Genomic DNA, 17,044 nt, shown 5'->3' with positions numbered 1-17,044 from the left:
TTCCCCCTTTGTGAAATATTCAAATACACATACCTATTAGGGCTAGAAAGAAGTTCACCTTATCATCTGGGCCCCATTTCATAAAGGATGTTAGGACAGCAACGCTTGCTGGAATGGCAACTTCCCACAGCAACAGTCAATCAGGAAGCTGGATTCTTGTTGTTACCACGACAATTGTCATTCCAGCAAGAGTTGCTATCATATCAACTTTTTTTATGAAATTATGGGGCCATGATGTCAGCATCTAGTCATAATCTTGCAATTTCTATCAAGCCAGGGTGAAAAGATCAAGTGTATAGTACACTGGTCATTTGGTAGTCAGAGGCACACTTTAATCTCACAGAATTGAATTAAAAAGCTACTTAGCATGTAATGACTTGATTTTTCATTTTAAATATTGAAGAAAAACAATGGAAAAGGTAATTTGGTCCCTTTTAGGTCTCATGGACTTATTTGTCAGAATCATAAATGAGTAGATTAACCACAGATCAATTAAGCCCTACAGTCTTAAATAGAAGTGTTTACAACTTTGCAAGAGCTTCCTTGAAGGATTACCTGACATAGCAACAGTTAATATACACACAAACACATACACTTGGCTTACAGTTTTGAGATAAGAAGCTGTTTTTGAGATATATGAAGCATATCAGCTTGCTACTGTACTTCACGGAAACCAGTCATGAATTTGAATAGATTTGTTAACGGATAAATATCAAATAAACACTATGTCTTGGCTATCTTAAAGTGATCTTATATGATACATATTCATGAAAAGGTTTACCTTCACATGGAGGACACTAGCTGATGCCTCTGCACTTTCTATAATTGATAGCAAAGTTTTTATGACATTGGATTCCAATCTCAAAACTTGAGGTTGGATAAAGGCAATGTAAATTCCATTTACAGAAACATTGTAACATAATGTTCCATTATGCTGTATTATCAGTAGCTTTAACATATTGTTTTGTCCCTATCCCCTATTTTTTTGAACAGGTCTACCACTTGCAGGGGAAAAAAAGTTCTAGAAGCAAAGTCAAAATCTTATTTGCAACAAAATTGGTCCGCAAATGTGACAAGATGAAATGGAGCGTAACTAGAGAAGGCATGCATTATCAGGTGCAGAAACCCTGAGTGCCCGCAGCGTATACTTCCGATATCCGTGTCATATTTAGTTATCATCTATTTCCCTTAAAAAATGCAGCGGTAGCGGTGATGAAAGAATTCAGTCTGGCGTGCCTCCCACTCCACCATCATTTCAGCAATGCCGTGTATTGTTCCCCATTTCAGTCAGCAGAGAACGATCCCCAACAGGAGGTTATCAGACCATGGACTGTAGGTCCATGATCAGACTAAGAAGTCAGCTACTACATCCGTTCACGACTTCAGGAGATTGTGCACAGAGAGAGAGGGGTGGGGGAGGGTGCTATCTAATAGAGAAAATATGTGTGTGTTTGTATTGATAACAGAGAACATGGCATTGACTCACACTCACACAAAGATACACACACACATACACACACACACACACACATGTTCACACAAACACACTAGCCAGGTGAAACAAGTCACACAAAAATCTTATCTGACAAATTGCCACTTTGATAGCAATTACCTCTCTCTCCTCCCACATGCATGTTCCACATAACATCATAACCATCTAGGAGAGAAGAGAAAGAGAGGGAAATATAGAGGAGGAGAGATAGATAGGGAGAGAAGGGGCGGAAACTCATTCCCTTGACAGCTGGAATATGTAGTCATACTGGAGGGTACTCAAAAAGAAACCGACTGGTGTAGTGGCAATTGTTCTTGCAAATGCATTACTAATAACTTTTCCTATAAAAGAAATATATCTGGGAGACTGTTTGGGGAAAAGCTTCAGAGCCCATCTGTGCTCTGATATTCATTCTTTAAGAACATGAAATAAACATAAAAGTTGCTTTCTTGGATTAACTCATTCACTGCTGACAAACATGTGGATAAAGACTAACAGTAAAATACTTTGCCATACAGAGCATTTGCTGTGTTGACGCTATACAGATGACTAGACCAGTATGGGATGGACACTTTACAATATGTATTGTTGAGTTTGCAAATTAAAGACTACCAACTTCTGATAACTGCAAGGTTGTTGTTCATTTTCCATCCGTGAAGATGGCTGGATAGCCCATATTCAGCTACACTAAGCTGGTCTTCCATGGGGTCCAGTTGGATGTGGGATGGGACCTCTTCACCGGGTTAGACACCCTGCTCTTTGCGATGAATGAATGAAGCGGGATCTTTTACGTGCATGAGCTGTGACTCTCTCATACACGGGACCTCCATTTTATGTCCTATCCGAGGGACAAGGTAATTATGGTAGATCAAATAGAAATAAACATAGATTATCTCAAATATAAGCAAATATGAAACTGATAAGAATAATCTTATTTATGAAATCTTCAGCAAAGAACTCATCGGTGTTTACTTAGCTCTATCTCTTAATTGCATTCTTGTGTGATTAAAAATTCAATCAACAATCCATCAGGATGACATGGGCCTCGGAAGTAAAGGTGGTTTGAAACAAAACATCTCTAATCAGCATCACTTGATAATTAAGGTGCTGGCTAGGATGGTGAAACAATTTGGATCCAAACGAACGCTGGGTAGCCAGACTTCAATTAATCCATCAGCCCATTCACACAGAGGAGTTTTCGGTTTTGGATTATAGGTTGCAAGAATCTAAGCACTTGAAATCTCTGTCATGCATGTATATGCCTAAACGATGATCAGAGCATGATCACAGGCACCCTATTATTGTGCAGACCTTCTGCGACAAATTGCATAATGAGATTAAGAAAATTGAAAGTTTAAATTGAGAGTTTATTTGTGTTCTTTTTTTTTTTTTGACATTCACACACAATGAGCATGGCATATTGCGCAGGTTTAAAAAAAGACATTAAGGTAGAATGATTAAATGTTATTGCATCATGATGTGGATTGCAATATGGTCGACTGTAAAACATGATATTTTAGCGGCATGAAATTTTTGTGAAGTGCCTCTGGCATTCAATGCATATAGTGTAGACAAGAGCCTTTTAATTTTGCGAATCTTGGCTCTCGCGAGTCACGAAATTAAAATGCAAGCAAACATTCCTCGTTTTACAGTATTTGGTGATTTTGTGTAAGTGTGTGTGTGTGTGTGTATGTGTCTGTGTGTCCATAAAGTAAGCTAAATTTCCATTGTGTGTGAATGGGAACCATAAGGTGAAACCTCAACAAAAAGCCTGTTCCAAAATCCTCCCTACATTGTATGTTCCTAAAACCATGCTAAAACCAGGGAGGTGATTGCCTCCCTGCTAAAACCTGTCCCTTCACTCATTCACCCTTTGGCCACTGCATTGGCTACGGCAGTCCTTACATGTTTGTGTGTATGTGTGTGTATGGAAGGGGATGTGGTGTATGAAAATGTGTGTTATTCTTTGCCTAATTCACATCATTTCTATTTTGTCCCAAATCTGTCATTTAATCTCCATAAACGAACAATAAAATTTTAAAACTCGCGACACGTACTTGTGAAAGTTACTGCTTTCTTCAGATCCGAGTGAGTTACAGCCAACATTGCAAGAACCATCCATGTGCTTAACAACAGAAGAAAGTAGCGACTATGGAGGTTCATGCAAAAAGTGTGAGAGAGACCATTTACTCTGTCCTTTCATTCTATGTACCAACTCTGAGTTTCAATCGAGAGCAGGTCCACAAACTTCGCAAGATTCCTTCAAGTACTGCAAATCATTCCAGGCAACACAGCAGGAGGTTTGACAAATAAAAGAAAGAGGAATTCCTTCAGGTTCTTTCGCCATAAGATTATATGAGGATAGACAGAATAAAACATAGAGTAGATTCGCACTTTACATACCAGCATCCTCAGAACTAATTATCTCCTTTTCACCCTTTTTAGAAAGGAGATTTAAGATGACAGAGTGCAGTAGGGGAGTCAGATGCACAAACTAGTCTCATGTTAAGTCTCTCTAATTATATACAGAAGATTATGAGCTGCTGTCTTATATATTTGAAGATACCCACACACATGAACACTTTAAGTGGTCAAAGTCTTAATAAAAAAAAAATATAGCATGAAGCAAACACCAGTCAGTGTTTTAATATCATCAATAAAGCTCAACAATAAATCATATCCAGTTGAAAGCAAAGATGTTGTCTTTGAAGTTGCAAGAAAGTCAGAATGACAAAGTATTCTTTGTTATCTACATTTCCTTGACAGTTTTAAATTCTGAATATCATCATCAGTGTTATTTCCTCATCCAGTAGAGAATTCGTCAACATAATCTTTTTCTTTTTAAAGACTGTTTACCCTCAGAGAATATCTATTTCCCTCATACTGTATATGTATTTATTAGGTAAATACTGACTATTAGAACCAATCGAGTGTGAAAATTAGGTTTTCAGTCAAAAATGGCTGCATCTCTTGCAGAGGACTTCTTCTTAATCTTTTCAAAAGCCCATCAAACTAAACTTAAATGAGCATTACACAGAAGTCATTTATTTTGTGTTGTTTTCTTCTCACATTCTATGACATAAAATCCCTTGTCATGACTACTTTCTGCTTTCATAATTTTGATGAATATTGAAATCTCTCAGGACAAATTACAAAATACACTGTAACTACTGTGTATGATAATGTGATGAAACATTTGATTAAAAACACAACAAAAAAGATCTTGCACTTTTTAGACAGTGCATCAAAATGGAAGTCCCAATGCACAACAATGGGGATTAACCCCAAGGGCCAAAACTTGACCGCAAAACCACTGGGACAGCATCAAGCAGTGTTCTCAAAGGACAATATTGTGAGGTGTCATTCAACTGTATTGTTAGCGTGCTCTGATGGTCTTTGAAGCTCCTTGGAGGTACATGTACCATAACCAATTTTCTTTGTCACATTCATACATATCATCACAGGACAATCAATGGATGATATGATATCAACCATATCTCACATCTATGAGCTTGTAAGTACTGTGATGATGTTTCATCAGAGTTGATAAGTTTTTGAATCATACGTGACAGTCTTGAGAAGCCATCAGACATGACCTGCAAGAACAATGCCACAAGACACAATGGCCTGAATTCCCAATGGTTGTTAAAATCAAATTCATGGTTTATATCCAGTCTTTTGGACTAATACAAGCATGAAATAGGCATACTTTTTGGATGTCCACAGCAGTTTGCATTCATCATTGGATGTCTGTTGTTGTCTGTAATATGTCACATGCACTTATGCAATTGAAATTTGTATAATCGATGGATGAATTCTGGCCATGAGGTCTGTGAAAGATAGTACATGTAGGCGCCTACAAACTAGTGGTCCACGTGACTGAACTGCTTAGGCCTACACATAATCTTTCTTGTGACTTTGTCACTTTTATGACAATGGCAGGGTTTGACAGACAGCAGTATTAATTGTGCAAGCAATTGCAGGGTGGAATATATCACAGGCTATCTGTGATGTTCCTTGGAAATAGAGGTTTATTTCACAATTTATACATGCATACGCATGTGAAGCCCTGGTGTTTTTTCTTTTCTCTTTAGCTGATGGAACAAAATGTATCATTAGAATAAGCAATTTACTTTTTCACTTCCTGAATGGGCTTTGAAAGTGAGAGTTATCAAGAAATTTTACAGAACATGAAGTTTGCACAAAAATAAGAATACTTGAATGTTTTACTTGTTGTATACTAGTATGTGATATTATTTCATATTTTGATTCTGCAGAATTTGAAATTCATCTTACTCAACCAAGTGTGAAAATTTCTGCTTCACTCTGTATTAAAAGTATGGTCTATATTTATATATCTAGAGTGACTGAAGATGCCTCAAGAATTCAAAGGTAAGAAATTCAGGAACTCTGTCTCTAGATCCAAACTGAGAGACAGATTGATGTATGCTCAGTTCATGTTGGGTTTTATCGACTACAGATAAAATCCTCCGGTTGTTGGTGGGCTGCAGTATGATTGCTGCTACCTGTGTGATATTTGTAGGTGTAGGAGCATGGTCCTCATACAACTGTGGAAAACAGTGCTGGGCTTGGCACAGGATGTGTGAGCAGAGGTCAATGCAAAGGTCAGTACAGGTGACTTGCAGGGGTCAATTGGGGTTACGGCCAAAATTCACTGTGATTTGATAAGGACCACTCTAAAAGATGAGTAAATATCATGCAAGAACCATCTGGGAGGGATCGGGAAGACATAAAGACCTAGACTTCAATGCACCATGCAATCATAACTTAAAAAGTCTCTGAAATCTGAAACCAAAGATAGGGGGAGCAGTTTCTTACATTTCTAATTTGCGACAACTTTATTACAAATCTATACTACCAAAATCAAACAAGTTGCTTTCCAAGATAATGGAGAGAAAGAGACAGAGAGTAATAGAAATGCAGGCATCACATCCTCTAAATATTCTTCAATATTTTTCAGTTGATTTGACTTTGCCACAGTTGACCTAAGTTCATGATGTCATCTAATGGAGTATTTTGATATGTCATTTTGATATTCATTTGGTTTTCAATGAAGTTGAAGAGTCTAGTTGCTGCAGACTACACACACTCCAGCCTCAAGACATACAAGACTCAGGACCATTGGAGGGGTGGGAAGTACAAGCGCAAGAGCGGGATCCCTGCAGTGATAATACCTGCAGCACAAAACACCTTCCCCTGCCATAGTGCGCCGCTAGGAGGGGAAGAAACAAAGCGACAGGGGGCACTGACCTTTTTCACTTCTTTCCCAAAAGATGGGAGGTACAGGTGTTAGCCTCAATTTCAGGCTCACCAGTGTCGCCTCCCCTCCACATCGCTGGAGTTCACAGTTAGCAATGATTTTGGTGTTGAGGAATTGCCAATCTCCCTTTAAAGCAACTTGGCATCAAGTTTCACTTGGGGGGGGGGGTTGGAGGGTAGGAGTGGAATAATCTCAATCTTGGCTAATGTATCAACTCAATCAGTCAAGTGAATGCCCACATTGTCAGCATCTACAGGAAAATAAAAATGTCATTTAATTTAGCCACGCCCCCTCCCCACTTTACATTAAGAGTTCTAAGTTCAGACATTGATCTTGACCTTTGACCCTAAGAATTGACCTACAACCTCATTTGCACAAATCAAATGCCTGTGTTTACCAATATTGCTATCCATCTTTCCAAAGCACAATTCCAATGCACATTCCAGGCTGAAGTTATCAGCTCTGGAAATGACATATATTCAGCCAAGGTTCATTCAGTGCCTTGTTGACCTTAAAGTTTGACTTTTCACCTGAGCTGTCAATTCCTTCACAAATCTTCATTACGAATCTATTCTTCTGCCTTTTAATTCTAAATCATTTATTACCTCAAGACAATAGTAACCTGAAGGCATAGTTTGAAAGTGACATTCTTTTGATATTGACATTTGACCTTTCTTTCTAATCATCCTACTGTACTGTATCACCCTTACCCTTTTCTTTGGATCACAGTGAAATTGGACCATCCTAGCTGAAGTAAAGGCTGGAACGTTCTATGACCTCTAATCACTGTATCTCTAGGTATAGATGTACACAGCCCCTTGAGCACAATTTGATATCTATCACATGAAATTTCATACTGTCATCTCTTTAACTTCAAAGTGATGCTCTACTTCATGTTATGTTGACATTGACAGACAAAAAGGTGAAATTGTAAAAGTCAAAGTTTCACTCAGATCTGACTAAAATATTGTAGAGTTCCAGTCTTATTGTAACCACTTTGTTTCCCTGAACATGCCACTTGCACATTGCCATTGAACCTTCCACCTTGAATCCCTTAGATATATATGCTCCACCCCCCCCCCCAAAAAAAAAAAAGGGGAAACCAAACATAGGATAACATCATTTTATTTCCATCAGTTTCTGTAGTCCAGATGACTATTTTGTACCACCATTCTATCAACACAAACAAAAAACAAAATCTGCATAGCAAACCGATTATGATGTTTGAATATCTTGTTCTATACATAGTTTTAGGTACAGATGACTCCCGTTATCATGAAGGCTTCAGGACCGGCAGTTTTGTCATGTGTTATACTGAAATTTTATTATAGCCCAACAATAATGCATATGTATATAACAACACAGACAATAATTTTTGGACCTGAATTCTCACTTCATTGTAAAGATAGTTCGTCATAACCATACGTTTGCTATAACAAGAGTACACTGCATCTTGATGAATAGACCTTTTAAGTCATAATGAGGATATATCATTATATGGTTGGTGTACTACGATTTTTCCTGAACTCTGCTGACCCCTTCCCACAATGCCGATGGGCAAGCTCAAGCTATCATCACTACTGAGAGATGAGCCATATCAAAACCTTGGCCACAAGGTGAGACTCACTGACTCCTCTCCCAGCTGCTAAACCAGGGACCGCCACTGAACCGCATCTGGTAGACCGCTCTCGGTATCGTGTGCCGATGCAACGCATGTAACATCACTAAACTTCTGCTATCTGGTCAGCCACTTTACACCGCCAACAGACACTGACACACAATATAGGAGCTGAATGGAATGTTCGTAAAATCTTTCTTTCTGGTCAAACCTATCCGATTTTGAAAACTTTCTGCTTCTTCTTTTTGTTTAATAAAATCTCAATGATACCTTCCAAACATTCACTGTGAATATACACATATCATTCTCCCTGAATTGTCATGTTTACTCTTGTACAGCTTGAGAATAGTGGTGGGGAAATCACTTCAAAAACATTTGCAACTTCCATTTTATTCATGCTGTATCTCTCATCAAGCTAGATTTTAGACATAAGTCTCTCACCATTACAAGCAATCTAAATAGAAGTCAAACATCCCGTTTTAAATTGGAAACACATTAACTTGATTCACTCTTCCAAATCTGCATACATTTCGGAATAAACAGTCTTCGAATATTTCCAAATGTTGACTTACCATAAAAGCTGTTATTATCGCGAGGATTTACTTTTTGCAAATTTCGCAAATCACTGTTGGTCTGCAAATTTAGCAACATGTAAATTATATCACCATCTGCTTGACACTGCATTAAATTTACAGAAGGCAATAGTGCACTTACGATAGCCTGAGTTTCTAATCGCAAACACAACATCTCACAAAAATATTTGTGACCTCCTCATTTGCGAAAAATATCTGTATGCGAAATGTACAGCTTTGACAGTTGTAATTAGAGTAAGGGTTGCATCATCTGTAAATGTTGAGAAGTAACAAATCATGAAAGCAATTTAATTTCCCACTGTATGAAGTATGGTAAAGGTGTTTGAAGCTCCAAGCTCCTTCAAGATTTGAACTTGAGCAAGAGAGTGCATCACTGCACCCTCAGGGGTGGATCTAGCTTTTTATAAAGGAGGGGGTTGGGGCGGTATGCGAGGGAGCGTAGCGAGCGAGGGGGGGGGGGAGGGTGTGGAGGGGGTGTCCCCCCTTCCACAGTAGGGAGAATTTTTGAAAATCTGTGTGTGAAAATGGCATTTTCTTGCATCTAAAACACCACTATTTTTGGTATAGAGGTCATTGCCATAAATAGAAAAAAATAAAATTACAAGTTTAAAAAAAAAGATAAGATAAAAAAAAATGGTCCCCGGATTTTTTTTTTTTTTTTTTTTTTGGGGGGGGGGGGGTTGCAACCCCCCACCCCCCCCCCCCCTAGATCCGCTTCTGTTGCTCAGCAACCAGCAGCTTGATCCATGCCACTTCATTATTTCATCATGTCATCTATTCACGAAAGCCTTCGTGGAATCATGTCAGCTATCTTTGATTGGTCTACCACACACCGTCCTGTCCGGAGCAGATGAGATCTACATCTTGTCCCGTCGAAATGCCACGAGTGTGTGTGTGTGTGTGTGTGTGAGAGAGAGAGAGAGAGAGTGAACGAGAGACAGGGGAGGGAGGAAGATGACAAAAGAAAAGAGAAGGAAAGAAGAGTAAAATAAAGAGAGAGAAGACGTTGCATACATATGAGTGTGCCATTGCTTTTCCTTTACATCACTTTTAGATTAAAAAATGGCTCCTCAAATCTGATCCAACTCTCATGCAGGGTAGAGAAATACTCAACTTTGTGACCATTATGAAGACCATATAAAGGTCTTTGCTACATGGTCAAAAACCCCAATCAAAAACTGCAACAAAAACTGTGACATTTCAGTGAAAGTTGCTCCATTAATGTGCCAAAGGCCACATAAATCATTGCAACAGAAGCGAATTCCCTGGAGTGATTTTTTTTTTTTACTTTGTTGGTTTGATGTGACAATTTGCAATGAGCCGTATCACCAAAGAAAAATTATGGTTTTTCTCACCCAACTTCCATTCGCAGAACCTTATGGACAAACCACAAAAGAGGGATTTGGCCTGCTACGCTACCATTTACATTATCGTCATATCTCTGTGTGGCAGATAGTGATTTTAATATAACACTGTGCTCCACTCATCCCCCAATGAGAATGGGCCACATTATATTGTTATTTACAAAAGTTACCATTTTTGTTTTGTTTTGTTGTTGTTTTTTTTTTTTTTGTAAGGTTGCGATAGTGCTCATGGTTGATCGGGTCAAAGGTCAATGGTTGTTGTGTTGGAAGCATAACAACATTTACAGCAACTGAACATCTCATTCTCATTCCTCATTCCTTGCCCACCCCCTTTTTTTATTAACTATTTTATCATTGACTTAGAATAAGTTAGACTTGACAGGGCATTGAATAGTCCCACCTGCCCAGTTATGTGTAATCATTTTGCAAAGAAGCAACAGGAAAGGAGAGAAGCCCACTGTGGATCACAAACCTTTTGTAACCACAAAACTGCAGCTCAAGAAAATAAAAAGGAGGTGCAAACATGCCTAACTTCAAAAGTGGGCGGAACACCCGAGACTACGAAGAAATCTACTTATCAATCAGATGTTTCCGAAAAAAAAAGAAGAAATAACAATAGATGCTGATGTTAGCGGAGAGTTTACACAACTTACTTGTTCTGTTATTGGAAGCCAGTAATTCCCCAGCTCAGAATCTGGCAAATTTTTCATGAATTGGACAGCACTTGATTCTCCGTTTTTCCCATACCCTACCATCCAAGCAGTGCAAGAGAGCAGGTACCCCGAGATTTCGGCGATTCAGGATGACACACTTGTTGATCCCCAGATAAAATGGGGAACATGTTTTTGGAGGCAGCTATTCTCTGCGATCCGACCCTTGGCTGACCTTCCCCCTTTTTCCCCTGGATTACGTTCAGGCGAATAAAAATAAATTTGACCCAAATTCGGAGCCTGAATGAAAACATCAACCGATTCCTCAGGACTTTCGAAGGAGATTTCACTAATAACAAAATTCTGCTGTGACACAAATGGGAGGCCTTTTTTACCCACCCCACATTTTCTAGGTTATCCACACCTCCAAGTTTCTGTCCCAGCATCAGAATGGGAAACTTAATCGCCACCACCGAGGAGGTAAGGCTTGGAATTGCTGTCCAAATTGGTAGGATTCCTTTGCTTGACCACTACAAAAACTTGAAAACAAATATTCCCTTCCCACTTTTTCTTGCTTTCTTTTTCATTTCAAGGCACCACAGTAAGTATTTAAAAAACCTTTCAATACCTCAAGTCTGTGTGGGATTTTTTTTTTCTTTCTTGCATTCACCTAAGTTCTTCTACCATTCTTGCAAATTCACATCTTTCAATCAAACATAAAATCCACTGTACCTACGTAGCTATTAGCAATGCATGGCTGCTCATGTTCAGTTTTCCACCATAAACCATCCCAGTTTCTGCACTTTTAATTAAAACAACAGTTGCATGAAACCAGTGTAGAATAAGAATAAAGAAAAAGAGCATACAAAATTTGATTGTTATCTTTATTTTATCAAAAGTAGATGGAGAGGGATGTTATTTACTATACACCATGGCTGTTATAACAAAAGGTGCTTGAAATATTTCTTTTGATGAATGAAACATAATTGTAGCAAGTTCATACATCAATATTCTGTTAAAACTTGGAAGGTTTCTGAGGTCTTCAGTAATTTTACTGCTTGATCTCAAGACGAAGAAAACCAGGAACTTGACACATATCTAGATTGTAAAGAATACCACACTAATACCAAATTTATTTATAATTCTGTTTTTCCAAATGTGAACTTGTCCAATGACTTCTAATATCATTCAAACATTATTAAAGAGAATTTATAATTCAATGAAATATGTACAGTAATAAGATGAATCAAATGAGTGATTATAAAAAAAAAATCAAATATAATCAAGAAAGAAGAAATTTCTCATACAATAAACCTCATCCATTTCAAGAATTCCGAGATGCACTATACTGTTTGGGGAAAGTGTGGTAATCACATATTTCTTAAAGTTGTGCAAAGTAATAAAACACATAAACCCAGTATAATTATAAACATGCAAGCAATTAGTGGGAGAAATGTAATCTAAATAAGTATAAAAACTTTAAAAAGACATATTTAACTTGAACGCTCCATTATATTACATGGCAAGCCTCAAAAACCTCTCGCTTTAACGCAAATTAAGTGCTTAATTCATCAGACACTTGTCAGTAAAATTAAATAATTTGCAATATGGTAATATGATTTGGAACCCTTATAACTAAAATTTTCACCATACATCAGCCAGCTAAATTCATGCTTGAAATGTGACTGCTGACAAGAAACTGAAAATGTCTTTCTGTACAGCAATGCAGTTCTTTCCAGTAACGACTTATTCAAGTCCCTGTTTTGTGATCAGATGGGGAGGGGGAAAAAAAACCCCTCCTTCATACATTCTACATCAGTGTACAAAGTATACTGATGATAAGAATTAGCAAGATTGATCTGTTTGATAATCCCAGTCTTCTGCGTCTCTCCCAGTTCTGTCATAACCCTTCACGTTTCTTTCAGTCGACACCAGAAAATCAATTTCTCAATAATTAAATTGACATTTGCAATGGAGCAAAAGAGGTCAAACTGGCGTGTTCTTTGTGCACTAAGCTTGCCTGGCAGTCATTGCAGATGCCATGGAGATGAAATGACAAAAAAAAAATGATGGTATATTTCCATCGTTTTCTTTGTCAGGAACAGTATCTTGCATTTTCTGAAACATCAAGCTATTGCTTCCATTTTCTCTCCTGCCTTCATGTATCAGTTTCTCCTGAGTGTTATGCTCGATAATGTGCCTAACTGCAGTGATGTTCTGATTATGCAATTAATTACAGGTGTACATAGATAGCAAATGTATGACAATCAATATCACCTGAGATTTGACCGATCAAGTAAAGGTCATACATAAACTACTTCGCCACATGATTATCTATCAATATGCATTTGAAACATGAATATATTTGAGAAGATTTTGATCCACACTTATTTCCTGCATTACTATAGGCCCTACTATTATTCTTTATATGCTTCTTATAAGCAAATATTTTATAAAATAAAACGTTTCATAAAACATAATTAAGCTGATAAAGAAATACAAAAATATACATGGTATTTATACAAAAACAAAACAAAACAAAATATAAATCTAAAAATTATGCCCTGGGTAATATTGGGCATTGCGTGTCAATGATAATCTGTTTATATAGAAGACTGACTGAAAATAACAAGCAAATAGCATATTTCCAAACCTGGATCAAAGACAACTGTTTATAAACACTAAACTGAACCAAACCAAACTAAATTCTCTCCAAACTTTGGGACAAAAGCAAGAACAGTTTATCATTCACCCCATATCACCATCCTAAGATAAAGAAAGAGAAAACAAAAACCACAATTTGGCTGGCAAAGCTTGCCATGTTTACCACTACCAGTCGGTAAGATCAAAAGAGGGAGAATTTGTGGAAGATCGCATTTTAATTAGATGCAACAACGCACAAGGACAAGTGAAGTACAACGTCTTACGAGGGGGTATGACCGACGGAGGGCTGGTAGAGTGCGATGTTGCGTCTGTGTGTGGGCTTTTTGCATATAATGAGACGTGTATTGTGCGGGCCTCGGCCTTCATCGGTCAACAAATCTACTACCTGCACTCCCTGAAAACACCTCAGAATAGTTCAAAGGCGTTGCGCTCTTATCAAAGTCACCCTATAAGCACCGGACGAAACTCGATCCCGCGCTAATTTTTCTTCCAATATCGCTCCTGAATACAATTCCAATTTCCACCCCTTCGCTCTAAAAATGAAAGAAAAAATCCTACTAATAAAAATGTTTTCACGTAACGCGAAGGCTGTCATGAAAATTGTTATTTAATGCTGTGACCGCCCATCGTGGTAGCCGAGCAAAATACGCCAGACCAAGCGAAGCTCTTTATAGGCGCTAAACCTATCCACTTGATCGGGTTTCTAAAGGCACGCTAATGCGGACTAAATTAGAAAGGTGGTGTAAACGGCATTGAAATCATTATACGGCCTGTTGATCAAATTCCTCTCTATTGTCCTCGCGTAAAGGACGCGTTTTCAAGGAACACTTCCCTTGGCTGATAATATGGAAGGGAATACTTGCTTCTTTTATTCAGACGTTGAAAAAGAGAGCATTCGGACCATCTTCTAGTGGAAACCATCTCGATTTCTGCCCCGAGGAACCACCGTGTTCGCGGGCGAGAGTCGGCCGCGTTTGACGCGATGGCACTTCAAGGTTTTCACTCAATATAAACTTGCTCTGTTTCGCGCTCTCATAAAACGAACTCGATTTCGGCGCGATTGATACGACTTCCCTGTCACCGAAACTGTGAAAAGTTGAGTCTGGACGTGAAAAGAAATCCCCGCCACGAAAACACCCTTTGTGAAAAACAGACAACATGAAACACTGAAACAACAATAGAAGCGCACAAACAATCATGACACACACACATTCGTCCAGCATCATTAACGGACCCTCTTCTTCCTTTCACAAATGGTCATATAAAATAGACAAAAAAGCATGGCAAATACGAGAAAGAATATGCATGACAAACCAATCAGGCGGCGAGCTTCTAAGTTCTACCAATTAGCTTGAAGTTGTCTAGTTTGTTGACCTCCCAAACAACATTTCCACATCGCGTCTTTCGGATCCTAAAGCTAAATATATTCTTTTGGCTTTTATGTCGGAACACCCGCTAAAATTGTCATTGCAATTTTAACGCAAGCGTTTTGCGTGCAGTTCGTTGCGTAGTCAAGATAAAATCAACATTCGTCGTCAAAATTCCGAGAAAGATGTCCCCTGTTGTTTCTTCGCTAGTCTTCTTCCACAATACCCTTACAACTTGCTTTATTTTGTTCCCTTCTTCTTGTTTTTGTTTTTTTCGAGCGACCAGCTGCCCGCATGCTCGCGTAATTGAATTCATTACTCGCAATTTGCGCGCGATAAAACATCACACATACCGCCGTACTGAAAACAATTGCTAATCGCCGCCTGATTCGATTATCTCTCATCATATGACTTTTCAAGCCACGCCACTGGCTCGACAACATTACCAGAAACGATCAATCACATTCGCTCCTGCCGACACACAAACATTCGCGCGCACGCACACACACACACACACACGCGCGTCATGTCGTACCTGCGAAAAGTTGAGGCCGTTGAGAGGGATGCACTGCTCTTCCACTTGTTCCACCGCCCCTGTCCTCTTGTTCAGTCGCATCGCCTCCTGGGCGAGATATAAATCCAAAACGGGAATTCCTCTTGATTTCACGTCCGTTTCCGTGAGCGAATTCACCATCATCATCACCCAAATCGGCTTCTTTCTCTCCCAGTTTCCCGCAATTGTGTTGAAGAGATAGTCTGCGTAAACACCCCTGCCCCGCTGATCTGCAGTTAGCCACTGGGGCATCATGTGCTTCACGTATTCCAAATGACTTTTTAATCGCTGAAACATGCTCTCCGGGAGGACATCGCTCAAGTTCTCCCCCTGCGGTAGCAACTGGCAGTTTGCGAGTCCCGACAGCGTATACGGATCCATCAGATCCAACTCGAAGAATATATGCTCGCTTTCGCGGAAAGCAACTTTGGTATTTTCGGGAATATAATCCCAAACTCGCGTGTAAGGTACGTGTATTGTCCCAAAAAAGTATGCCGGTGGTTCCCGCCGTACTCGCCATAAGAAGGAAGTCGTCCCCTATTCAAAGGAAGACAAAAAGGAAATACAAACAAAAACCTGGAGTGATTGCAACATTGGTATTGTATCTAGAGGATAGGACCTGTCAATCTATTCTTGAAAATGTGAGTGGCAGCTCGTAGAAGAAAAGTCACACAAAACGAATTAACTGCTCATTGTATGGAAACACAATCCACCCGGATTTGCTCTAAACGTGTTTTGTGAGAGATCTTAATTAAAACAATACATTGACGGGGAGATAGTAGAAAATCAATTGAAATGGCATTGGTTACTGTGGGAGAAAATGGGTAGCATAGCAAGAGGTTGTCGAGTTTCCCTCCCTCTATAAGATTGTCGAGGCTAATTGCATGGATTTTTTTCCCCTTCTTCTTCACAGGAGGCGACTGAGAATAGAAGATGGAGGAGTGCAGTCTAGGGATGTTGAGAAATAGGGGCCACACAAACAAACCTAAATGCATTAGGAGGGGGGCAGACATGCCCCCGCTCGTGAAAGGGGAAGGCTTTTAGGGTAAGTCGCCAGGACGGAACAAAAACCCTATTATCCAGCGCGATGGATAGAAAAGAAAAGGGGGCAGCGAAGATCAGTTCAGTTGGGTGAACTAATAACGAGTTTGGAGCCGCGGCGAAGTGCGTTCCTGTCTCGATGAAAAGAAGACAACGTAACACAACGAGACCATGAGTATAAAGAAACATCAAAGTAAGCATGGTCTCGCAATTTAATTAGGTGCTGAGGAAAACGAAATTTCAATTTCATCGGAGAAGCAGAAAACTGAAAGAACTGTGAAGAAATTTGCTTGAAAACATGGATATATCGCCGTCCAAATTTTTAATAATGATAAAATTATAAAACGGCTTTGCCACAAAGTTGCCACGTCCTCCGAATTGTACACTTTAACATTGTAATTGTACACTTTCAGACTTTAAA

The 17,044-nt window shown here is 39.0% G+C and overlaps 1 protein-coding gene across 1 annotated transcript in view; it reads right to left on the bottom strand.

Moving 5' to 3' along the window:
• The window catches only part of LOC140236729 (metalloprotease TIKI1-like), a 65,289-nt gene that overhangs the window by 47,523 nt on the left and 722 nt on the right, over positions 1–17,044 (bottom strand). The window contains exon 2 of the mRNA XM_072316654.1: positions 15,565–16,119. Coding sequence (XP_072172755.1) covers positions 15,565–16,119 — 555 coding nt within the window. The remainder of the gene's footprint in view (positions 1–15,564; positions 16,120–17,044) is intronic.

The sequence above is a fragment of the Diadema setosum genome, chromosome 13 (genome assembly GCF_964275005.1).
Source record: "Diadema setosum chromosome 13, eeDiaSeto1, whole genome shotgun sequence".
NCBI lineage: Eukaryota > Metazoa > Echinodermata > Echinoidea > Diadematoida > Diadematidae > Diadema > Diadema setosum.
The sequence above is the reverse complement of the archived record's forward strand: the minus strand, read 5'-3'. Positions and strand labels throughout refer to the sequence as shown.